This window comes from Podarcis cretensis (assembly GCF_951804945.1).
Source record: "Podarcis cretensis genome assembly, chromosome: 6".
NCBI lineage: Eukaryota > Metazoa > Chordata > Lepidosauria > Squamata > Lacertidae > Podarcis > Podarcis cretensis.
The window spans coordinates 42,868,989-42,894,263 of NC_137175.1; the positions used below are offsets into that span (position 1 = coordinate 42,868,989).

The 25,275-nt window shown below is 42.9% G+C and overlaps 1 protein-coding gene across 4 annotated transcripts in view; it reads right to left on the reverse strand.

The window, feature by feature from the left end:
• The window catches only part of CNTN2 (contactin 2), a 61,966-nt gene that overhangs the window by 32,324 nt on the left and 4,367 nt on the right, over positions 1–25,275 (reverse strand). For all 4 annotated transcript variants that reach the window (XM_079981933.1, XM_079981932.1, XM_079981930.1 and 1 more), the window contains exon 2: positions 3,412–3,526. In XM_079981933.1, the coding sequence (XP_079838059.1) occupies positions 3,412–3,466 (55 nt within the window). In that variant the 5' untranslated portion in view covers positions 3,467–3,526. The remainder of the gene's footprint in view (positions 1–3,411; positions 3,527–25,275) is intronic.

The following is a 25,275-nucleotide window of genomic DNA, read 5'->3' on the forward strand; positions in this document are numbered from 1 at the left end:
TGTTTGTGTGCAAACCTTTAGTGGCTCATTCTTGTATATTATCAATGCACTATAAAGGCAGAACTGTAGAGACTGGGTGAAAAACTGGCAACCCTACCAGCAGCCTGCTTTTTGGGAAGCAAAGCTGTAGCTCTGAGGAAGCTATATGAAGCTCTCTTCCTCTGAAAGGAAAGGGGCGCCATCATTCATGCAGCATCCATCACATTGATGTCTACCAGTTGGCTCTTTGTGGCTCAGACAGCATTTAGTACTCATAAGCAGATCCATTTTTTTGAAATATTGGATTATTCAAACTTATGTATAGCCTATGAAGTCAGAAATAACAGGCAGAATAAATACAGCTACTGCTCGGACTGGCTTAAAGTTCCAAGATGAACACAAAGCAGTAAATACCGTGCTTAAGACTTATGCACCCTTACAAGGGAGTAAAGGGCCTTACTTCTGAGTAAACTCATTCAGAAGTGTGTTGTAAGATTGCACTCCTAAGCACACTGACTTGGGAGTAAGCACCATAGAATACAGTGCAGTTTACCTCTGTGTAAACATACATAGGATTGTGCTGTATGCACCTGTCCTTTCCTGAATTTTGGCATATAAAAAGAGAAGGTAGACATGGCTTGTAAGAAAACCAGAACAGATCTAAAGAGAAGCTCTCACAATGATGGTCAAATCTTCAGCCAGTAACACTGTGATGTTTCTGAGGCTTCTTTTTCAGAGCTATTTCTAGACTCCCTTGAACAATTATCTTGCACTTGGTTTACCATAAAATCTTATCACTGCATTACACAAGAGCTTCAGTCCTCCCTAGCCGAAGTTTGCCAGTATTGTACAACAAAACAGAGGCGTAAAGGATTTTGTCTAAGGTTTGCAACAATGCTTTCTAAAGCTCTAAACACAGAAGAACAGGCAAGCCTATCAATTTATAGTCACTATCAATTTATAGAACAATTCAACTCCTATTTCCTCAACTCTGGCTGTGTGAGAGTTTGAGAGTGGGGAGGCAACTGGAGCTCCTTGTTTCACTGCCCAAGGAAAACCTAGCCAAAATATTGGTTTTCCTTTCTGAAAAGGCAGTCTTAATTTGGGATACCAAGCTCTAGATATTTTCTCAAATATCGACGATAAATCTTAAGCCAACACCATTTTGGGATGAAGCCATTTCTGACCGTCTTTCATCCTGGTTCCTTGTTCATGCTCACAGTGAGAAATTTCCACCCATCCAGCCATCGTTATACTGATCTTTTTTGTCATATGTTAACAGCCATTAGGAAATGCTCCTGTAGGGCTTTGTAGATGACTTATTCCTTATGGTCTCTGCTTGAGCACATACAAGAAAGTCTTCTAAATTCAGCTGGTTAACAGCAAAACCTAGCGTTGCCTTGATGTCGCCAACATATGTGGGTCAGACCAGTTTCCACACAGGCTAATTGCCTCCTGAACTAGGCCAGCCACCTTCCCAAGAGACTCAGGCAACATTAAAAGGTAATTAGATATTTATAAAGGACATCGAAGCAGCCTCTCCCCAAGATGATGAATTAGCTCCAAGTCATTATCTAATTCTCAGCCATCTGAAATGAAAAGCCTTCCCACTGAGAGATCAACCTTTTAAAGTGTAGCCGGAGACATCTAAGAAACAGCAATAGTTTGGATGGAACGGAAAATGGAGATTTGTGCATTAGGGTGAAGGATGGACTGCCGCAGCAAATGGGTCAATGATAATGGCATAGAGCCAGCTCAGTGAGCAAGAAGATGGTCCAGAGATGATGTTCAAATAGTAGGGGCGTGTTTTGGTTCTGTGTGTACCCCAAATTAAGAGGTGAATCGGTGTGATTCGGGGAAGGCCCCCATATTTCTGAGGCAAAAGTGCAGCTCCTAAGGTGCATGCTAAGTTTCTGAGTTGCTCTGTGGCCTCAGCTCTCCAAAAATACACGGCTGGTTCCCTGCCTGGAGAAATAAAACCAAGCTTATTGGGGAAATGCCCAGAGCTCTAGAAGGGGATAAAGTGGAGAAATAATGGTTGGGGAATCTTTTGCTTGATGGACAGGGCTAGCTTTTAATCAGAGTGAATTGTTTTCTGAGGGCACTCCAATCACAGTGATTTGGAGCAACAATTAAAAACTGCATACCCACCAACATGTCAAGGCCGAAAACTGGGACTCACATGAGGTTTTAGGGTGCTGTGCAGCCCCCCAAAACAGGATGTCCCAATTTAATTGGGACAGTTGAGGGGTATGAAACTGCATTTGTCTTTCATGTGGATCTATGCCTTCCCTGTGCAAGTCAATGGAGATATCACAAAGATCCATCTCGGGGGCAGATGCCCGCCCCCGGCATTGATTCTTGGGATAACAAGATTCTTGCTTGGGGAATGAAACTTTCCCTACGCATATTTACTGTTCCGTCCCTCCTGCCCTTCTCCTGTGCAAGACAATGCAAATATATTTCTATCTCGCAGGGAGACAAGGTTGTATCCCCCCACCAACTGGGGAGGATAATGGCAAAAGCCTTGCCCTCAACATTGTTCCTTGGGTAACAGGGTCATAGCTGTCTCCCCCCTCTCCCTCTCCCTCCCCCCCCCCCCTCTCTCTCTCTCTCTCTCTGTGTGTGTGTGTGTGTGTGTGAGAGAGAGAGAGAGAGAGAGAGAGAGAGAGAGAGAGAGACTCTCATCCCAAAACAGTAAAGTTTGCCCTTGCAGGAGAAGCAGACATGCTTTGTAGCATGTCTACAAAGGGACGTTTTAAATGCTTGACATTTTACTGTGTCTTTATATTTTTTGGGAAGCTGCCCACAGTGGGGCAACCCAAGCAGATGGGTGGGGTATAACAACAACAACAACAATTTCCCCCTGTGGATTGGAACCTGGAGCACAGTTTTAAGCAAAGACAGGATAGAAACAGGTAAGAATTTTTAAAAATTCACAGGCAAATTCTGGGGCCTGTGCATCTCCTATCACATACATTGAACATATTGTAAAATGCAACATGCCTTGGTTTACTGGCTTGGTTCCCCTAATTCAGGTGGGAACCCAGTGGCTATCACATATTGTTGGGCTCCAATTCTCACCATCCCATCGATGATCAGGGATGATGGGAGCTGGAGCCCAGCAGTATCTGAAGGACTCTCGGCTCCCCACCTCTGCCCTAAGCAGTGCATCAAGATGTCATTATCCACTTGCACAATAAATGCGGCTGTCAAATAAACTCCACACTGCAAATATATATAAACCAAATTACATTTACACAACATATATGGTCAACGATAGAATTCATGTTAGCAGATAATTTCATGTTCTGAATTTTAGTTGAGAGTATGAACAGGATTGTTACTTCATTGGCTTTAGAATCCAGTTAGTCTCCAGGCTCAGCCTAAAGCTGGTCCTGACCTTTGAGCCAAGATGGAGGAAGCTCTTACCTGTAAAAGAGACGACGGCTAATGAAAACAAGACAAGCTCCACAGATGCTCCCATTGTAGGCTTCAGAATGTGTGCTACAGTTCAACAAACGGAACGGAGGAGGCGAGTGCAATTCTGTAAGACATGGATGAGATTACTTGTAACTGGTGAGCAGGATTCAGCCTCACAGAACACAACTCAAGCTTCCTATTACCTACACTCATTTTAACTACTTAATCTTCATATCAAATGCAGTTTGAGATCTTTATGGATTTTAAGTTTCTGTCATATTTGATTCTGAAGAGGTGCACAGTTTTCTTTATACAAGTTTTTCTGGGACCTTTATCTAATTCCTGTGAGTTGATTCTTTTGATGCCAGTCAATTTCTCTGATTCAGTTCTCTTTGCCAACTTCTCTCATCTTAAACTTCAGTAATAAAAAGCCAGCTGCCTCTCCAGTATCTTCTCTAGCTCCTAAGCTGATTTGTTTATATCCATCATATAAAAAATAATGTCATCTACATATAGATCTGCCCCACTGTCTCCACAGACATGGGGACACCAGCACAGGTGCAAACAAACCTTGCAGAGCCAACCCTCTCACAAAGGATAGCCTGATTGCTTGCCCTGTCTTGGGAGTGTGGCCACTTGCCACACTAATAGCTGTGCCTGCCCCACTCTTCAAAAGGAAGGTGCAGGGGGGGGTGTTGCTTGTTGGACCAACATCTTAGCTTGCTCTTAGCCATTTATCCTCTTATGTCCCTGCTGAACCTTGTAACCTGTAGTTTGCCTTATGTACTGATCTGATTTGAGCATTAAAGCTTTTGGCAGAAGTATAGAGCTGGGAGTTTCAGTTCTTCATTTCGCAGGAAGGGCCAGGACCAGGGACAGCCCACCCATGAGAAGGGCTGAGGCAGCTGCCTCAGGTGGTGAAAACGCATGAGGTGGCACCCCTTTGGTTGCCCCACCACTTCCACCACTGACAGAGAAGTGGTGCCATTTTCTGGCTTCTCACAAGACCTTGCCAGAACCCACTGGCGCCACTTTGCAGGCACTAGGTAAGGGATGCTTCTGTGGGGATGGCGCAGCAGCGGCACTTTCCCAATGTGCCTCAGGTGACAAAATGGGATGCGCCACCTTTGGCTAGGACACTTTGGAGGCAGAGCTGGTGTTGCCTCTTGCAAGCAGCCACTATTTTTATTGAGGCAATGCTTTTTCATCTAAGTAATATAGCATTAGCACAATGATAAAGAAGTTTAAAATCAATGATAAAAAACCAACAATCAATTGCTGACAACAAAACATTAGAAGCAAGGATGAGGCACAAAGATACACAACAAATCATTTAGTATATCAAGATGAATGAAAATCAAGCAACATAACCAAGAAAATATGAGTAGCAAAAGACCGCAAGGTGGAAATATTACCAACTGTCACCAAAAGGTGAATACATTGGTATTATTTGAGAGTCTTCCCCCACCCTTTCTTGTGTGTCAGTGTTGCCCTGGAATAAATACCAAGTTGAAATGAATGATCCCAGTCTAGATGGATCTTTGGCCTCTCTCAGCTGACATGCTAAATTAATGTTTGTTCATTACCTCCCATACTTTCCTTATCTAATCCTTTTGAGAGGGTAGCTCCAGCTGCCTCCATTTACATGATTGAAACAGGCAATTTTTGGAGCCAAGTAAGGCTGCCATTCTTAAAACACTTACAAAGGAGTTCAGCTCCACTGAACATACTGAGACTTACTTCCAAGTAAACATATATATGATCCTTGTGGCAGTGGCGGAGCTTCATGCTCTGGCACCAGGGGAGCGGAGAGCAGGCGGGGGTGCGGCTGGTGCGCATCCTGGGGGCATGGTGTGCTGCCTGCAGGGACGTGGTGTGGGGGGTGGGGGGGCAGCCACAATGGCACCCCACTGGGATCACGCTGCCGGGGGCGGTGCGCTCCCCCGCACTCCTCTTCCTCCGCCAGTGCCTTGTGGTGATACAAGGGATAATGTGTCCAAGTAGTAAAGGAACCTAGAATCCTTTTGGACATGACATTTCTAATTTCCCCACCAGTTGCCTGGGCAATGGAGCATTCCTACTACCATAAAGTGGTAAAAAGTATGCACTTCCCTTCCAGCACATAGGACTATATTGATGGAAGATCCTATGTGTGATCTAGTTAAAGTACTATATCATCAATGCATGTTAGCTCTGGGTGCTATGTAATAAGAACAAGGTTCCTCTGAGCAAGAGCAGAGTACCTTTTTTCTTCCCAAAGAGCAAGCACAAATGACCCCTAAACATTTGCATACTGAGCCCTGACACTTTTCATAAATATGCCACTACAGTGAAGGTACGATGCTAGTAATACTCACCAGATTCCAAAGCCACTTCATTCAGGCAAGTATCATTGCCCAGAATGCAGGATACACATACCCTATTCCTTTTGGAATCTGAGGTTCTTTGCTAGTTCAAATAAGAAACAAAGGCTGACCCAAATCATCTGAAAATCCAAAGGTTATTTTTAACATGACATTAAATACCTTGAGTCTTTCTGGTGATGCACATGTAAGTGCTATTAATGAAGGCAGAAGGAGGAAGTGAGCTGCTGTTATGAACTTAGGTACATTTCAACCCATATGGATTCCACATCTGAATTATAGACACATGGCTTGCAAATATATAAAGAAAAAGAAAATAAACAACTCTTATAGCATCACATGGGAAAACACTAAGTCTGCACCTCTTGCACCATTATTCACTTGGCCTTTCATGACACTTCTGCCACGTGAGGACGGCTTGCTGGGTTTGCATTATTTGTGACTAGGTTCACCACCTGCACAACACTTCTTCACTCAGCTGTTTCTCTCTCACAAGAGTAAAGCTAAGCAAAACACTTTCCATATTAAGAAAAGCAAATTTGGAAGAGGGAATCAGAAGAGAGGGTAGCAAAAGGGCAAGTGTAGGACACGGATTCTGCTTGCCATACAACCTTGGACAAATCAGTTTTTAAGAAGTCCTGATTGTTGCAGTACTCTGTATTGTATAATAGATATATAACATGCATATTCATGTATATTTAAGTAATTCACAGGGTCTGTATATAAACTAGTATTGACAACACAATGAGCCATGAATGAAAGATGTGGCATAGCCGCCTTCACAGTTTCTGCTCCCAGACTTCAAATTCAGCATGCTTGGTTTACACAGTAGAAAGACAGTATCACTGGGTACAAGTCCTCTGGGATTTGCAAAGTCAGCCACCTGAGCCCTTCCATCTCTCACAGCCATCGTGGCAAGAAATCCTTTCATCTACGCTGTTTCGAAGATTCATCCACTAACCTGTTTAATCAAAAAGCATCCAGATTTCATCTAAAATCCAATCATGATAATTGCCTTAAAACCAAGGACTGCAGTTTTGTGTATGTTGTGAAGTTCCAGGCCATGAGCTAGATGCAGAACTAAATTATACCAAAGTTATGAGGTTACTGAATACAGTTTTGGATCAAATGTCTCCCTAGACTATTTATTTGTTTGTTTGCTTATTAAAAAGATGGATGATGCAAAATTGCTCTCTCTCTTTCTCCTCTGTATCAGCTCAGCAGGTAGAGTCAGCACAAAACCAGCTACATTTAGTTAGTCAAATGAGCAGATTTGTCTCAAAGACACAGGGGGTGCAGACAGAGTTGAGTAAGGAGGAGGCTGTGCTGATTATAACTGAGCTCTCCATTTTCTTGCTTTATAAAATATAGATGCTGTATTCAAATGAAAGTGAATCTGGTCCCTTCTCTCCCTGGGCATTTAGCCTAAACAAACTATAGTGTCAGGGGAATAAATGGCTGAATAGGCAATCACATAATAAAATAACAGCAGTAGAACTGCAATAATTTTGGGTGTGTTAATTCTCCTGTCTTTTCCCCCCTGCCTTCCAGTAGGTCATGAGTGACTATTACAATTTGAACCCCAGCTACTGTTGCTCTGAATTTACAGACTTCAGACTCAGTTTCTATTACTTCCAAAAGTACAAAATGACTATATAGTGCTCAGAGCTCTATGACTCACATAATGATATTTCAACCGCCATTTCTTTCTTCATTTTAAGACCTCTTTTACACCTACGTTTCTGGTGCATGTGAACGTAAGGCTGGGCTCATAAGCACCACTTATATGGAGGGAATGCTTATTTTAGCAACAGAATGACCATTCCTCATTTCGGATGATCCCAGCACTGTTGATCTTCATCAGTTTGTTAACAGTAGCTTGGGCTTTTCAGACAGCCATACATCAATCACTACCTAAAGCTTCCTAAGTTTTATTTTTAAAAATATTTTCAACCAAGAAAAAAACCAAGGCAGGAAGGGCCAACCAGAACCTAGCAGTGCTAAGAAAGCTGATTATATTTGATAAAAGGTGTGGCATATCTACTTCACAATCTGAAAAGCTCTTTTTTCACTATGCATTTAGACACCTCTAAAGACAGTGGGCTATATCTAATGTTAGTCAGAGCAGACCCATTGAAATTGATGGGTCGTTAATTTCTTTGGGTTGACTCAAAATAGGGATTTGCTGGATATAACCCATCAAAAGCAATTTTTGCATCATGGTTCCTGAGATCAAGGAGTAAATTTTCATCTACATCTGGGTACACACACCTGAATGCTACTTTGAATCAAGATGGCAGATGATCAATACTGTAATGATTTTGTGGTTGTTCTTTGTTTCTTAAGACTGCCTAAGCAATGCCGGTATGGGTTCTAGAATATCACCTGAGGGCACATGATTTGGCTAATATGCTGAAGCTAACGAGGACTAGGTCTGATCTAGGCATGCCTGCATGGGAGACCACCCAAGACCACCACCTATACCAGAGCTTTCCAAACTTTTCATGTTGGTGACACACTTTTTAGACCCCTTTCCAGCCCTGGGAGGAGTGTGGGGAGCGTTCATACAACACACCTACACACTGTAGCCGACACACTAATGTGTCATGGACACACAGTTTGAAAAGCTGTGACCTATACCAATGTGAGTGCCATGGTGGGACAAAAGTGAGATATATGTACTAAAGAAATAAATTTACCAACACAAAATTCACTCATAAATTTGCCACACAAAACAGCCCACATCTTGATTAGCACATACTTCCACAAAAGTGTCCCTATCTTTGAAATATTGATCTTGCAAACCCGATTGAGAATATTTTCTATTTCCCTTTAATCACACAACTCATTAAAAACAACTCATTTCTCCAATACCAGTGCAGTTTTTCAGGGGAGACCTGTACCTGCATTCTTTTTTTCTCTCCAACTGCTCTCTTCCCCACTGTCTAATTGAATCTAGTAGGCTGCCTGAAAACATCTAGCATCTTGTCTATTTTTTTGTTTGCCAGTCTCTTTGCCAACGTTTTGCAGGCCAAATTCAATAGTCCATTATTTCAGCCTGCCAATTATAAGATTCTTCTCTCTGCAAATTCAGCTGATCATGGTATGGAGGCTGCTGCCTTGAAGGCAGTTCTATGGTTGAGCAGCCAGCATAAACCACTTAGTTACTCATCTAGTAAAGGTAATGAGGAATTTGCTGGAAATGATAAACAATCCAACATATCTGCTCAAAGAGAATTTTTCTTTATCCTTTTCCCAGCTCCATATAACTGGAAATCAATAAAAGGTTTTGCCATACTCTTTTAGGCTGCAAAGTCTACAGTGCAGATGATGATATTCTGTGCAAAAGGTGTGTTAGTTGTGTACTGTCATGATTATCCTGTATTAGCAGATCCAGTAACAGTTTTGAGGATGTTCCACAGAAGCTGAAGTCTTATTCATGTAGTAAATAATAGCTCAAGTCCTGCATGCAGTTTATCACATGTGGCCATGTAAACATTTGCCATGGGTTGCAAATTGCACATGAGATTCAAACATTTTCCTGCATAAAATAACTTCCATGTAGGAGATTCTGTCTGGATAAGATGTTTTCTTAGGTCTGTTTTACACACTACATAGCAACATATTAGATTTCACCGTCAAGCATCCATTCAACAGGGAACCAAAGTCAATCTTTGCTCTCTGATAAGGGTACCTGTTCTCCATAAGACACACAAAGTTTCAAATGCCTGTTTACCATGCTCACACAAAGGCACAAAGAAGCCCCCAGATTCTGCACTTCATCCACAGATGGATAGATAAACCAGGACCTAAATTCAGAAAGAGGGCAAGACCGGTACTTGCCTCTTTTCTTGGGATATCATTTCAGAGCTGACTTGGTGGCAGTGAAACAGTCTGCTGATGGATGCCCTGCTGCAAATGCTCCTATCCATTAGGATAGTGCAGGAAGCTGCATGAAAGAACATCTACTAATAGTCAAAGACAGATTGGCTATCTCATAAATGCCCCCAGGACCTAGGATGGATCCATTATCAAGGAACTGATGTTATAGACAGATGCCTACAGTTCCTTTGGGTCTTCCTGCTTTCCTCTCTGATAGGATTCTTTGAGCAAGCTGATGCCTACTTTGGGAAATGATCATAGTGGAGAAAAATCACACGTTATGGCTGTGGGCTATTCTGTAGTTCTATGTACATTAGCAGGACAAGCCCTAGCACAGCTGTTAAGAGGGTATCCTGATAAAAATGCAACTTTTCCATTCCATTTTCATTTCCTCCCACTTTAAATGGCTTATATCCCACTTTGTCTTCCTGAGGGAACCCAAAATGACTAAGAGCAAACAGAAAACAAAGTATCAGAATAATCAGCAAAAACACAGTACATATCAAAATATAAAATGACAAATGATTCTTTAGGATCCTGTTAAAAACACCCAAAGAGACTAGACATAGGCCCATTTAAGGAAGGTGTAAATGGGTGATAAAGAGACTACAGTGGTACCTCGGGTTACATACGCTTCAGATTACATACGCTTCAGTTTACATATGCTTCAGGTTACAGACTCTGCTAAACCAGAAATATTACCTCGGGTTAAGAACTTTGCTTCAGGATGTGAACAGAAATCGTGCAGCAGCAGCGGCACAGCGGCAGCAGGAGGCCCCATTAGCTAAAGTGGTGCTTCAGGTTAAGAACAGACCTCCGGAACGAATTAAGTTCTTAACCCAAGGTACCACTATAATTGTGTGCAGAGCTGGACCTAAACATTTTGCTGCCTGAATGATGAGCTGGTGCCTGCTCCTCCTTTACCCCTAGAAGCTGCCCATGCAGACTATTGAATCTTACTTCAACATGGGTGATGGAACAAAGTCTCCTGAGGGCAGCAGCTGCTTAGGGGGTGCAGGCCAGGCCACACTCAGCTCTGTCATCCAACACCTTGCTGCTGTCTCTCCCAGTCCCCTAGCATTGGGTCATCCAACACCTCATTGCCCAAGGTGGTTACTTCACTATAATTAATGACAAGCTACAGCTCATGATTAGTGAGGTGAGAAAGCAGCAGTGAGCTCCTTTCTGGGAGCCCACACATTTGTGTAGTCCCAGTAAGCCATAATTTGGCTTACTGTGTTGTGCAAACCAGACCAATTTCTCCGAAATGGTCTCAACCTCATGTTTGAGTGTCAATGTGATGAAGATTTGAGCGGGGGAGAGATTATAAAAAATACCACCACAGGAAAAGTTATGTGTCTACAAGGCTCAATATGTCTTCTCTAAGCACCCCAAACAAGAAAGAAATAACATGGCTGTTCTGAACCTCACAGAAGCCTTAATCAAAGACATTAGGAGTAGCTTTCTGAGAGAACAAAAACATACATCCATTCTCACTATCCATGGGTTATTACAATATAATTAGGTTTCTTATCCAGTTAATAGGAACACCACACAAGACTTTAGTTAAAATCAACACTATAAATACAAACATGCATTTAATTGAAACCATTGGTTAGTCCATTTGTCTTTGCACAATTTGTCTTTTACAAAGCACATATTAATACCGGTATATTGTGGCTGCTCGCTCATCATGTCCACTCCGAAGAAACCTGAGAGAAAAAATGATTTGTTCGTTCAGACGTTTGTGACTGCTTAAGAGGATTGCTCCTCTTAAGGTGGCGCTGTGGGTTAAAGCCTCAGCGCCTAGGGCTTGCCGATCGAAAGGTCGGCGGTTCGAATCCCTGCGGCGGGGTGCGCTCCCGCTGCTCGGTCCCAGCGCCTGCCAACCTAGCAGTTCGAAAGCACCTCCGGGTGCAAGTAGATAAATAGGGACCGCTTACCAGCGGGAAGGTAAACTGCGTTTCCGTGTGCGGCTCTGGCTCGCCAGAGCAGCGATGTCACGCTGGCCACGTGACCCGGAAGTGTCTCCGGACAGCGCTGGCCCCTGTGGCCTCTTAAGTGAGATGGGCGCACAACCCCAGAGTCTGTCAAGACTGGCCCGTACGGGCAGGGGTACCTTTACCTTTACCTTTACCTAAGAGGATTGCTAGTTGGTTAGACCTGAAATCTGTTTTGGTGGATGCAGTGAGCGGCTTTCTTTTTTGTTTGCTCAAGTTCATTCTCTGACAGTGGCTTGCATATGTTAAATGCAAACTATATTAAACTCTTTGCTTGCATATATTAAACTGGACAAATATTCCAATTAACAAAGAACAGTGATTTTCCCAAAGAGAGCAACCAATTGCGTAACAGGGGCAATGTGTACTTTACAGGTCTGTGCAAACCTGCCTTGTAAATCAGTCAACAAAAGTTACCAGCCTGGAAAAAAAAATGTTTACTAGCTACATTAAATTCCATGCACGTGTCTGCCTGTAATTCCTTCTCATCTATTGCTACCAAGCTAATGCCTGAATATAAGGCTAACACGAGCATACAACAAGTCCAAAACTTGGCATTAGATTAAAAATTCAGGATCTTTCTAGCTCTCCTCCTTTCATTTTTAATATCAGCATGACACAGAAATCAAACAACTATTTTCACTCTATGCCATATGCCAGGCAAAGCTTCTGTTGCTCCATTTCCATTTGCCATGCCGCTGTTAAAGCACAGGAGCAGGGTGGAGAGAACAGGTTCACAATTACAAGCCAACGTATTTATTTTGTGTAAAACAAGCCACAGCATAAAATACAGAATTTGAGCTACACGGGGCAGAATGTTGGTTATTATTATTTTAAATACAGAATTCACGCAATCCTCACAATTCTGGTTCTGGCTTTTACAAGGCATCCTCTAACCAGGAAGCTTTTAGTACCAATTAGGGTTGTCACTCAGTCAAAGAAATCTCAGGCTATTAGCGTTAGAAGTTTCCTGTGGTGTGTTCCTTCTGATAAAAAAAAATAATCTTCACAGTAACTTCAATTTGGGAAAATGTTTGATACTTGCAGGTATCGATGCATTTATAATCCTGTGGGCTGGAGACTAACAGAGAGACAATAAATGTGGACGGACACTGTGAGCCTTTATAGTTGCAGAGAACAAGCTATATTTCAAGGTTGGGAGGATAAACACCATAGCTGTCAAGTGTCCCTTATTTGAAGGGACAGTCCCTTATTCCAGTGCCATGTCCTGCTGCTGTCCCTTATTGATGGATGTCCCTTAAATGTCCCTTAAATGATGTCCCTTAAATTTCAAAGGAAGCAGCTCCTCTCCCTTCCTCCCTGCCGGCCAGAGAGGAGGGAGGCTCCAACTGTGTTGCTTGGCTGTGTTGCTCACCCAATAAGAAGTCTAAGAACGACTGGGGGGTGGAGCTTGCATGCCTTGTGTGTGGCTAGTTAATGCAAGCTGAGGGTTTTTTTGAATGCTGGACGCCATTTTGTTGCACATGCTGCTGCAAACTTTGCAGTGCAAAGCCAGGCTGGGGAGCCATCTTAGGTTGAGGCTTCATAGGCCTTGTGGTGCATGTGATTCAGATTCTATTCAGTTGAACCTCTGGTTACAAAGTTGGTTGGACAGTGTTCTCGAAGCTACCAGCATGAGTTTGACCAGACTGCAGGAGGACAGGAAGACTGGAGTGCCTGGAACAGGTGAGGCTGCAGGTCCCTTATTTTCAAATCTGTAAGTTGACAGCTATGATAAACACCACTATCTACTACATAGTAGTTTAAGCTCTCACTGCCCTTTCTGTGCTTGAATGGATATCTTATGATGACCCATCTTATGACTACCCATCTTATTTGGACAAATGGACTGTCTATATTAAATTATATGCGTAAATCAGGATCAAAGTCAGCTGACAATGTTGCTGTTTCCCCCCTCCTGTTATATTTGCAAAAATAACAGTAATAATGGAGGGGGAAAGTGGAATAAAGATTGTGAGTTTCAAAACAGACTTTGTTTTCAGGCAGGGCTTGTATACACTTCTGCAGCAGGCGCCATCTTAGAAGAGGCACCCACCCTTCAAAAACCTTTTCCAGCTTGGCACATGCCGGTTGCAATTCCTAGACATCTTTAAGTTAAAAAATAAGGGACTTTAAAAAATGTATTACCCAGTTAATTGGGGACACCTTTTCAGTTGATCAAGAAGGCTTTAACTGATTAATCTAACTAATTGGGACTGCAATCCCACTTAGGTGGGAATGAATCCAGCCAGATTTACCTCAGTATAGGATTGTGCTGTTTAAATGTTGCAGCCGTAGTAATGATATTAAGTTCTATTCCTTTTAGCACACACAAAACTACTTCTGATCCACAGAATGATAAACATGGGTCTTTAAAGTTGACAGTGGTGCTGTGAAATGGGCCTCACTCCCAGAAGCCGTTTGCAAGATCAAGGCTCAGCTCTGCAAGAGTGAAGATGAGATGGCTTCTAAGCACCTGTAAGTGCGCCTTCCTCACGCCACTGAGTAACCACAAGCAGGCTGCATGTTTGTACATACAAGCATGCATGCACATGTCACGCTTCTTCAGAGCTTGTGGCTTCGAGGCCTACTTGAGCTCCGACACTTTTCTCTTTCAAACATTAAACATTGTATTGCGAGTGTTTTCATCCCCAAAGGTGCCACAGCTAACACTGCTAACTTTTCTGGACTGCTTCTTGTCACATCCCAATGCTTTTTTACCCCCAAAGCTAACAATGCCTCCTCATTCCGCCAGACAGCCAGGACTGCATCTCTCCTCTGCCTTTCACTGTCGCTCACACACATGCATGCTCAACATTCCCTGGGGAGGCAAGTGCACCTGTATCAGGCCAAGCCCTCAGCTTTCCCTATCACCTTGCCTTTTCTCATTAGTACCACCCTGCATCTCTGCTCACGTTCCCTTGCTCCTCACGAAGTTCACACGTGCACCCACTTTGAGTTCTTCTGATTTGCTCTGACAAGCAGGAGGAAAGCCCTCGCTCATCACCCTGCAGGGCTACAGGGCTTGGCAGGGCTCTGCCAGCTTGGCAGTACCGTGCTTCTCCCCTCCCTCCCTTCATCAGCCTACAACCAGGGAGAGGGTATTAACAGGATGAGATGTGAGGCTGTCTCGAGCAATGATGGCTATGTAATCTATTAAACCAGAATGGATGGGTGTCATTTAAACCCCTCCAGTCAGGGGACCAGCAGAAGACTTGGGCAGGAGTCTTGTTCTTTGCTGCAGCTGCAGCATCCCATAATAACTGGGCTATTCCAATGCTGCTGAAGTGGTTGAAGCAGGGGTACAAGGGCTTGTGCCATGCAAAAGTTCATTTGCTAACAAGAAAGAGATGTTGCAAAAGAGTACAAAGGCATCAGATTCCTATTCTACCTCTCTTGTTTGTAAAGGCCATGAAACAATTGATGCCGTTCCTGTCTCTGTTTCCTTATTCTCAAAATAGTAACAGCCAATCATTTGCCCGCTACTTTACTAATAATAAACTACTATTATCTGCAACCGATGGTGAGGAACACTGCCAGAAATGGATCAAAGCCCCAGATTCCAAAGTCCCTTACATTTCAAAGGGCTCAAACCAGAGTTGCTGCTGAAATTTGCTAGTTTTAGTGTTTCAGGCAAAATACCTGATTACTACAAGACGCCTGCTTTCTGGGAGAAAAGCAATAACAAACCTAGACAGTATCTTGAAAAGCAGAGACATCACTTTGCCAACAAAGGTCTGTATAGTAAAAGCTATGGTTTTCCCAGTAGTGATGTATGGAAGTGAGAGCTGGACCATAAAGAAGGCTGATTGCTGAAGAATTGATGCTTTTGAATTATGGTGCTGGAGGAGACTCTTGAGAGTCCCATGGACTGCAAGAAGATCAAACCTCTCCATTCTGAAGGAAATCAGCCCTGAGTGCTCACTGGAAGGACAGATCGTGAAGCTGAGGCTCCAGTACTTTGGCCACCTCATGAGAAGAGAAGACTCCCTGGAAAAGACCCTGATGTTGGGAAAGATGGAGGGCACAAGGAGAAGGGGACGACAGAGGGCAAGATGGTTGGATGGTGTTCTCGAGGCTACCAGCGTGAGTTTGACCAAGCTGCGGGAGGCGGTGTAGGACAGGTGTGCCTGGCGTGCTCTGCTCCATGGGGTCACGAAAAGTTGGACACAACTAAATGACTAAACAACAACAACTGGCAAAATGGAAACCTCCTTGAAAATCTTGGACAACTCCCAAACCTGCTTCTCTTAAAGCACAAATGATATTGTATTTTATGCACCAGCGTACTGTAGTGGTTTGAGTTTTGGACTGGCGAGATCCATGTCCAGTCCCTGCTCACTAACTCTCTGCTCACTAACCTACCTCAGAGGGTTGTTTTGAGATCCAAAATAAGGAGGGAGGGAACTGTGTAGACTGCCTTGAACTGCTTGGAGGAAGGCAGGATGTAAATCTAAGAAATGACAATATTTCAATCAGGATTTCTGTGAGCAGAGATAAACAACACCAGCTTCTGATTGCAACAAATCAGGATGCTCCTGTAGGCACAAATATTTTATTATCTTATGTTGTTATTCACAATTTACACAATGGCCCAAAAGGTTTCGCACCGCAACTCTTTGCTGAGTTAGGGATGTGCTACTCATATCCTTTAGCAATACTATAATTGGAACATTTGTTTTACATAGGTGAAAGCACAGCTTGTTATCGTATGTGGTAGAGAGTATATGGCGTAAACCCAACGATTTTCTATTTGCTCACTACTGCCAATACCCTGTAGGGCTGTGGTATGTTCATTAATGGCTGGTCTAGGACTGGGGGTTTGGGCTTTACTGATTCATTGTTTGACTACATGATGGGATGTGGTCGCAACAAAACGCTAATGTATGTGGAGCAAGTGCTGAGCATTACCCTTGAAAATTTGCCCTTTGACTGCAGTTTCAAGGCATGTCTGCTGCTAAAGTGAAAGCCTCTCTGCTCCCTTCCTCTCCCCCAAAAGAAAGGTTCACATGACTGGAAAACTCTTTCTTGGGTTTCCTCTCACTCATGTGAAAAGACCTGGGGCGATGCAGTAGCAGAATGCAAGAGCTCAGTTCCCAGCTCAAATTCACAATCAAACGAGTGCTAGAAGTAGCCTGGCATCATTAAGATCCTCTTCAACAGCCACTCTACATACTGGCAAATTTGACTGACCCTAGTCAATCATGTCTGAATTTTTGCAAATTAATTTGATTAGATGCCTGCAAACTGAAATCCGGCCAAATCTGTAGAGCAAGCAAACAAATAAACAACCAACAAGTAAACTTAGGGGCTCATCCACACCCGCTTGTCCTGTGCTTAGAAAGCATAGGTCTGAGCTGTTTCCTGCTTGTCCTGTGCTTTCCAGGCACAGATCTGAGTGGTTTTGCCCTTGCCCAGCTGCTTTCCCATGGAAAATCCATTCTTTAGTGATAAATCAGAGCAAATGGAAATCCACAGAGAACCCATTTGCCGTTTGCTCTGTTTCAGTGCTAAATTGCAGCTTTTCCCAGGGGAAAGTGGCGGGGCAAACAGAAGTGTGGATAAGCCTCCAGGAAGGACAGTTCAAAACAGGTCAAGAAATAGTTCTCCCATAAAGGACAGCCTAAGACCTGGGATAATAAAATGATGGCAATCCTGCAAGCCTTAAAAGAATCAATGGTGGTTTAAAAATCTCATTCTTCAATTTCCAAAAGCTATTTATTTATTTATTTTTAAAAACCTAGTTGTATCACCCTGTGTATTTGAATATTGAAGAAAGCATTCCAATATCAATCATAAGCCAATCCAAGCTCTGAAACATGGGACAACATTGCTTTCCTTTCAGTGCTCATCACTGTTGCCCAACGATATAGTGTTTTCAAAGTCATGAGAATGATTAATCTAAGCCACATATCAAAGCTATTTTAGCAAACATCACTACAAGCCTAATAATTCATCATAACCCTTATCACATCTAGAGATATGCTACAGTAACTATTGCCCAGGTTCAACAAGAGGGATAACACATATGGAAGCTGCTTCCACACACTGATTTCTTTGTTGAATTGGGAATCAGTTCCAGATTGAATGAGGATGGACACTGAGATACCTCTCTGCATTGTGATGCATAGGTGGAAGTGAGGCTTCTAGTATTGCCTCCTAACTGAAAATGTGCCATATGGAATAGTAATCTGTATTTCAGAAATGCCACCATATGGAAGCAGTTTGCCTCTCCTGCAGGTTAATGTCTAAACTATGATTATCCAACAGATAACAAGCTTATGTTTTTCCTCATTAAATATGGTAAAGTGTAGCATCCCAAGTCCAAGCCCACCTCCTGTAATGGGAAGCTAGTTCTATTAAAACCAACAGGACTTGTGCTGTTAAATGTATGGAGGAACTAGACATTGTGGGAGACAGCTCTGGCTTTAGCAAATCCACAAGGAGATGGCCTTGGCATTAGTTTCTGTACAGAACCATCATGATGATTTGCCAACATCTTGGCAGAGTCAACAGTGATTGCCCTCTGGATGACATGCGTGTGAGTGAGAGATCATAATTTTGATATTAATAAAATTCACATGACACCGAGTTATTCTGAATAATTGACTGGTGTGTGATGGGTTGGTTCTGAAGAGTGTAGGGTCTTAGTTTTTTAAGTGCACAGGATGCATCTACAATGAATTGGGGAATAAAAGGGGTGTAGCTTCCGTGCTCCTTGCTTAATGTTATGCTAGCAACACTGCCTTTCTTCCCAAGACCCTCAGCTGTTCTTTGCTGCTGCCATTTGGCAGGCTCCTAGTGACTGTTTTTCTGGCTGGAATGGCAGAACCTAAAGCTGTTTGTTAACTCTCCTTGGCTATGAATTATAGTTGTTTTTCGATGCATAAAATAGTTCCAAGATGCATCCATGACTTATATTTGGCGTTGCTCACTCCGTAGTATAGGTAACTGATTTCTTAATTCCTTAATGGATACTGACTGTTGATCAAATTCAGCTACTGATAGATGCCTCCTGGCTTCTGGCTTCCTCAACAGCTATAAGGCATCAACTTTATTGAAGAATGTGAAAAGGTTTCTTTTAAAAGAAGAGCTTAAGAAAATACATCTTGCAGAACTAGCCAACCTGGTGCCCCCGAAATAGTATGGATCACTACTCCCATCATCCCTGACCACTGGCCATGCTGTCTGGGGTTAATGGGAACTATAGTTCAAAACATCTGGATGGCACCATGTTGACTACCCCTGGTGTACTCTGATTTATGCCTGCTTAGCATTCCCCATTGATTGCCGGGGACATTCTCTCAGGCAAGTGTGCATAGGACTGCAGTCTTAATGTGCCAGGATTGCCATCTGGCTAGGAATTTGTTGACACCACCAACCCTTCAATATCAGGTGGGAAGAAATATAATTCTAATCTGACTTCGTTTTACAATTTGAACAATTTCAATATTCAGTTTTAAAACCTGATTTTAAGGGATTATCACCTTGACTTTTAAGGATCAACATCAGATTCAGGGATATAAAAACAGGTTTAGATTGGTTGGGTGGAGTAGTGTTTTGTTGCAGTAGTACGATTGTTGCTGTTTTGCTATGATTTGTAGGAGAGGTATAGGAACCTTACAAGGCTACTTGGATAATGTTGGAGATGTGGTGGAGGTGGGTGAGAAATGTGGACTATGTCAGCCATATTTCATGAGAATATGTTAGTAGCATGAAAAATTATCATCACCACCCAGTTTGGGACTTGGGACAAAAGCAGAGCTTTGTGACTTGAGGACATCTCTCAGAAATTGACCTACATGTAATCTTTCCTATGAAATAAGAAGAGAGCCAGTGTAGTGTAGCAGTTATCGTGTTGGACTAGGAGCTGGGAGACCAGGGTTCAAATCCTCACTTGGCTAGGAAGCTCCCTAGGTGATGATGGATCTGCCAGTGCCTCCCAGCCTAGTCTAACTCACAGGGTTGTTGTTGTTGGGCTTAAATGTGGAGTGAGAGAACCATGTAAACAACCTTGAGCTTCTTAGAGAAAGAAGAGGGCTATAAATGATGATGATGATGATGATGATGATGATGATGGTAGTTATTCTGATATGAAGGTATACCCAAATAAGACTGACCAATCCTGTGTTTTAGATATCTCAGGCCAAATGCTGACATACTTTCCACATATCTACAGGATATCTAAGATGAAATAAAATGAGGTGCTTCAGAGGTATTTAATATTTAGTTTAAAGGAGTGGTCTTGGTAATCCAGTACAGAAGGATTAGAGAGCTGAAAGTGTTGAACAATACAAGCCTTAGTAGGGAATGCAGAAAGTATTTCCAGTGCTGCTGTGATGAATTTTAGGCAGAAACTTCAAAACTGAAGCTGCTTCTGGGAACACCAGAAATAAAAGTTCCTAAATCCCTACCTTGAGCTAGTTGGTGGTGCTAATCCCACCTGGGTCAAAAACGGCAGCACAGGAGATAATAGAGGGAGGAGGCAAGGCACAGGGGTGAATCAAATGGTTTGCATGCAGAAGATTCCCAATTTATTCCCTGAAATCTATAGGTAGGGCAGAGAAAGACTCTTGCCTAAAATCCTGGAAATCTTCTGCCAGTCAGTGCCAACAACAGGTGGATTATTAATCCAAAGGTATAGAACAGATTCCTGGGTTCTCCCCTACAACATCTCAGAAAAACATTCCCCTGTCTTGCTGTTTACAATAATGTGCTTCCATTATATTCACAGAACGTTCACTGGCAGGACACATAGCATCCAGACTTCCACCTAGTACTGGGATTGAAAGGTCTAGTAAGATTAGGCGCTAATATGGGAAATTCTGTTCATGATTTATAAAGAACTACAAAAACTGGTTTGGTTGGAGTTTGAAGAAAGAGACAATGGAGTACCCAATCCCTGTGCATGCTAATGGTATCTGGACACCCACATTAAAACACATATATTTATTTATTTATTTATTTATTTATTTAATCCCTCTCCCTTTTCTGTTTGGGGATATTCAACGTGGATGACAATAGAAAAGAACAACAAAAGAATAAAATGATTCCATCTCACCCTAAACATTAAAACTTCACTAAAAATTGTATAACTTGAAACAGATAACTTGAAGCACAAGTTGAAATAGATTCTGGTTTCTTATTTGTGGTTGCAATGGGACAAGTGCTGTCTGGAAGCTGAGGGGGAAGGGAAGGTAACAGGTGGGAACATTTCACCAATGAGAGAGCCTTCAGACACACTAGGGGTAAGGAGCTGGCTCTGGCCAGAGGACTGGATGCTTCCCCCTCCTAGACCCCACAGCCCAACTATGACATGTGGGTGCAGCCTCCAACCTGCCAATCATCTGACAATACATGACAACTAAATACACGTTCCCATCACATGGTTCCCCCCCCCCAAGTCCCTGGAAACTGTAGTTTTCCTACCACAGAGCTACAATTCCCAACACCAGTGACAAACTACAGTTTCCATGATTCCTTGGGGAAGTGACATGTTTTAAATGTATGTTGGATGTGCTTTGGCTGTATTGTGTTTCCAGAAGCTAACTAAGGAAATGAGAAAACAGAGATGGGTATTTTAGGGATGGTAAGGACTAAGGGAAAGAAGGACAGGAGTAGATTGGGTGGGACAAAAGAGCGTTCCCATTGCTTTAAGGTTCAATTAGACTTTTTAAGAACTCGCCTTTTCCTTCATCTGAGCCTGTGGGAATAGTGAGTCATTCTCTTCTCCCAACATCCCTCCCCACCTCTCTCTCATGCACGGATTTGTGTAACCCTCCCAGAATGCTAATACTACAAATGCAGATATAAAAATATTGTAATGTTGTGCAAAGAAATGCTACACACAAAATTTAAAGGACTTGTGGAAATATGACAAAGTTTGGCCCTTGCCACTTTTGCCAAAATCGACAAAACATATCTGGGGCTCCAAAACCTGCTAGATTTCACATACACTGGTACCATGGGTTACAGACACTTCAGGTTACGCAATTTTGGGTTGCGCAATGCGCCAAACCCAGAAGTACTGGAACAGGGTACTTCCGGCATGCGCAGAAACACCAAACAGCAACCCACGCGTGCGCAGACACAGTGCTGTGGGTTGCGAATGCTGCGGGTTGCGAACGTGCCTCCTGCACGGATCACGTTCGCAACCCGAGGTTCCACTGTAATTGTTTTCCATAAAGATAACTTGTTCTTCAGCTCTGCCTTTATACACTGTAGCTAGTTGGGTCTTAGGAGTTTGCAGTTTAGCTTTCTGCTAGAAAAGTCTTTACCATCCCTGTGCTTAGAGGATGAACTGTGAGGGGAGAGACTTCTAGCCGTCCATCAGGCAAGGCCTTTTCCACCTGCCTTGCCCCACCCTCCAGTCTCTGCTTCTCAATTTGTATTGTACTGTTTTATGCACTGTGACTTGCCGTTGCTTTTATAGATTGCTACAAGGTGTACATTTTTTGTTTCTTCAGCTTTTAAACCACCTTGGCTATAGTAAAATAGAAAGGCGGTATACAAATTAAATGTGAAATGAAATGTTCTGCTACAGTTTCTGGGTAAAACTCCTGGGCATACTACACTTCTTTTCATCTCTAAAAAAACAAAATATATATACTTTGTATTGCCTTGTCTTGCAATTGGGAGACAATTGCAAGAAATGGGGAAAGCATCCATGATTATTTTTTTCGGGGGAGCAAGCAAGTATTGAGGCTGAAACCCCCCCCCCCAAACTACTTTACTGTCAAATATTCTGATCAAGACATCTGCCCTGACATTGAGCTCCAGCAGCGATGGATGCCTGACTTGAACAGAGAGAAATACGAAGGCTATAAGCCACCAGGGACAGAGACCACCCAGGGCTTCATCTGCTTAAGGTCTCTGTTTACCTTTTTATGAGTACAAGGACAGAGTGAAAACACAGCAGAGAAGAGACCACAAAAATTAATGGCGTAGGAGAGAGGGGGGAGGGGAGGGAATTAGTCATCCTCTAACAATGACTAGGAGAATATGGAAGGCAATGCATCAAAACGCAGCATATCAAAACCCAGAGAAATCAATTAAGGAAAAGAGCCAGAAAAGAAATGTCAGGGATATTCTGTGCCAGTAGGGCAAGGAGTATCTGCCAGTCAGGAAGGAGCATTATGAAGTAATGAGCCACAATTGCAGCTCTCCAGAAAGGCCTCCTAATGAACTGCTGTCTCTGAAACACTATTTTCTCCTATAAGCTAAGCCTGTTTAACAGGAAACATTACAGAAGGTGAGTGAGCCGTACAATACAATTCTATGCATGCTTCCTCAGAAGTAAGCCTCACTATGCTCAATGGGGCTTACTGCCATGTAAGTGTGCTTACGTACAACTGTGTGCTTACTTACAGCCTTGAGAGGAGGGTGGGCTGTTTTACACATGGCATGCTACACTCTCTTAGTGCCTCCACAGACCAGTTTCAAGGCACTGGTGTTGTCCCTGCTCCAGCCCTATAAAGCTGGGACAAGGAGCTGGGGGAAAGACGAATCATGAAGCCACAACAGGACTGTGGTCTCCTTGGATAAGAAACACTGCTTGGACTACACTTAAAAGATGCATATTCTGACTTCCTATTTGCAGTAAGTAAACGTTCAAGGAGGCTTGCATCAAATCTTTCCTCTTAAAAACCCATCTAAATCGTTCACAACAAACAATATTCCTGTCTCAGAAATCATAAACCAAAAAGCACAATCTTACAGAAAATGTAGTCCAAGGATTATTCATAACCAGAGTCCTTCAAAATTCTCAGTAAATAGAGCTGTGTTTTGAACGGGGGGGTTGCATGGAAATCAGCAATGGTGCTTGGTGAATATATTGGAGAGTGGGGTGGAATTGTTCACAGACCTGGAGTGGGTGTGTGAGCAAGGAAGGCGGAGGCAGGCAAGGGAAGGGAAGAACAATGGCTTAGCAAAACCATCTCTCTCACACACACTCCTCTTCTTCCTGACCTTATTCTGTATTCAACACTAATGTCTCATAACAAATGTAACTGATCTGTAGAAAAGACTGTACAACTTGTAAAAAGAGACAAGGCATGTACTTTTGTAAACCAAGAAAATATTAAATAAAAAAAATATTTTTAAAAAAACACACAGGGATTTTAGGCCTGTCTTTGGTGTCCCTTAAATTGGAATAATCAAAATGTAAAGGAAACCAAGAGTGAACAGCAAAATAGTGTGGTGCAGAACATTAAACCTTAGTTACAATGAATGACAAGGCAGTAAGTTTTTAATACAAAACAAGGCTACAAAAACAACGCCAGAACCTAGAAGCCAAATGAGAAATAGATTTCGTGTGCATGCACACTTCTTCAGAAGGAATTTTTTTGTTTTGACTATGGCAGACCAACACGGCTACCTATCTGTAATGAGAAATAGATTATGAGTCTCCTTGGACTAGATGACCCTCAGGGTCCGTTCCAACTCTACAATTCTATGTTTCTATGATTCTCATAGTGAAGATTCAACATGATTATCATAATTGGCAAGGCCACTGCTGAGGGCAGGGCCTTGATAGGCTTAAATGGAATTTATGGGAATGTGGACTTGCTCTCTCAACACCCCACTAGACAGCCTTAAACTCCCAGGACAGTCACCAGTCTTTGGCCTCTTTGGCCTGGCTGGCTGGGAGCTGAAGTAGAAAGCTCCCCGCCGCCTCTTTGTTTAACCTGCAATGCCTAGAGAAGCTAGTCTCTTCCCTGTAAACTCTGTATGAACTGCTGGCAAAGAAGTCTCCCTTATCAGTGTCAACGAGGGAAACACCTTAGGATGAGGCAGCAAGTAACAGCAGTATCCACTAGAGAGCTAGCTGAATGCCCCCTGTCTGCTCCCATGCTGGAACAAAAAGCCTCAAAGAAGCTCCTTTTAGACATCCTAGTTCTGAAGCATTTGTTCCTGCTACGTACGTGAGGCCCTTGCTTCACTCTGAGGCTTTCCTTCATTAATCTACCTTCATGCAACATCAGAAATAACAGGCAACCAGAACTGCATAAGGGAAAGGTCTCTGCTATGGGGCAAAGAATGAAGCTCAGAAAGCAAGTGAAATGGCACATGGCTGGTTCAATGTTGCCCGGGGCAATGATTTTTCTCTCAGCACTCATTCTTAAGGGCACCACCTCAAGGGAACCCATTACCAATGGTGGAGTTGTGGGCTCTAATAAGATATCAAGCTCTCTGACCATTTGGTAACGCTATGGGTTCAGCAGCTTGCCCCTATCTAGTGGGCTCCCAAGAGCTTCGATAATATGAGAGGACTTCTAAAATCTGCTTTTCTTCCACTCCTAGCCTCTGCTTTCTGCAGACTTTCTGCGGCCTGAACGTAGGGTTGTAGCCAATTATGCATTTTTTAAAAAAAATGTTTTTCCTTTTGTGCATATATTCATATTTATACATCAGGCATGAGGGTTTTTTAAAGATAAAATGCACACACCCTTTTTTTCTCTTTCCCTTTCTCAGTTGTAGTCCACATAAGTGAAGGTACTCCCTCCACATAATATCCCATCAATCTACACAACCTTTCACACCTGCCTCTACGAAACAAACCCAGTGCTACTCATACCTAGCTAATGAAACCAGTGGAACAAACCTCACCAGCCCCTACTGAATAAGAG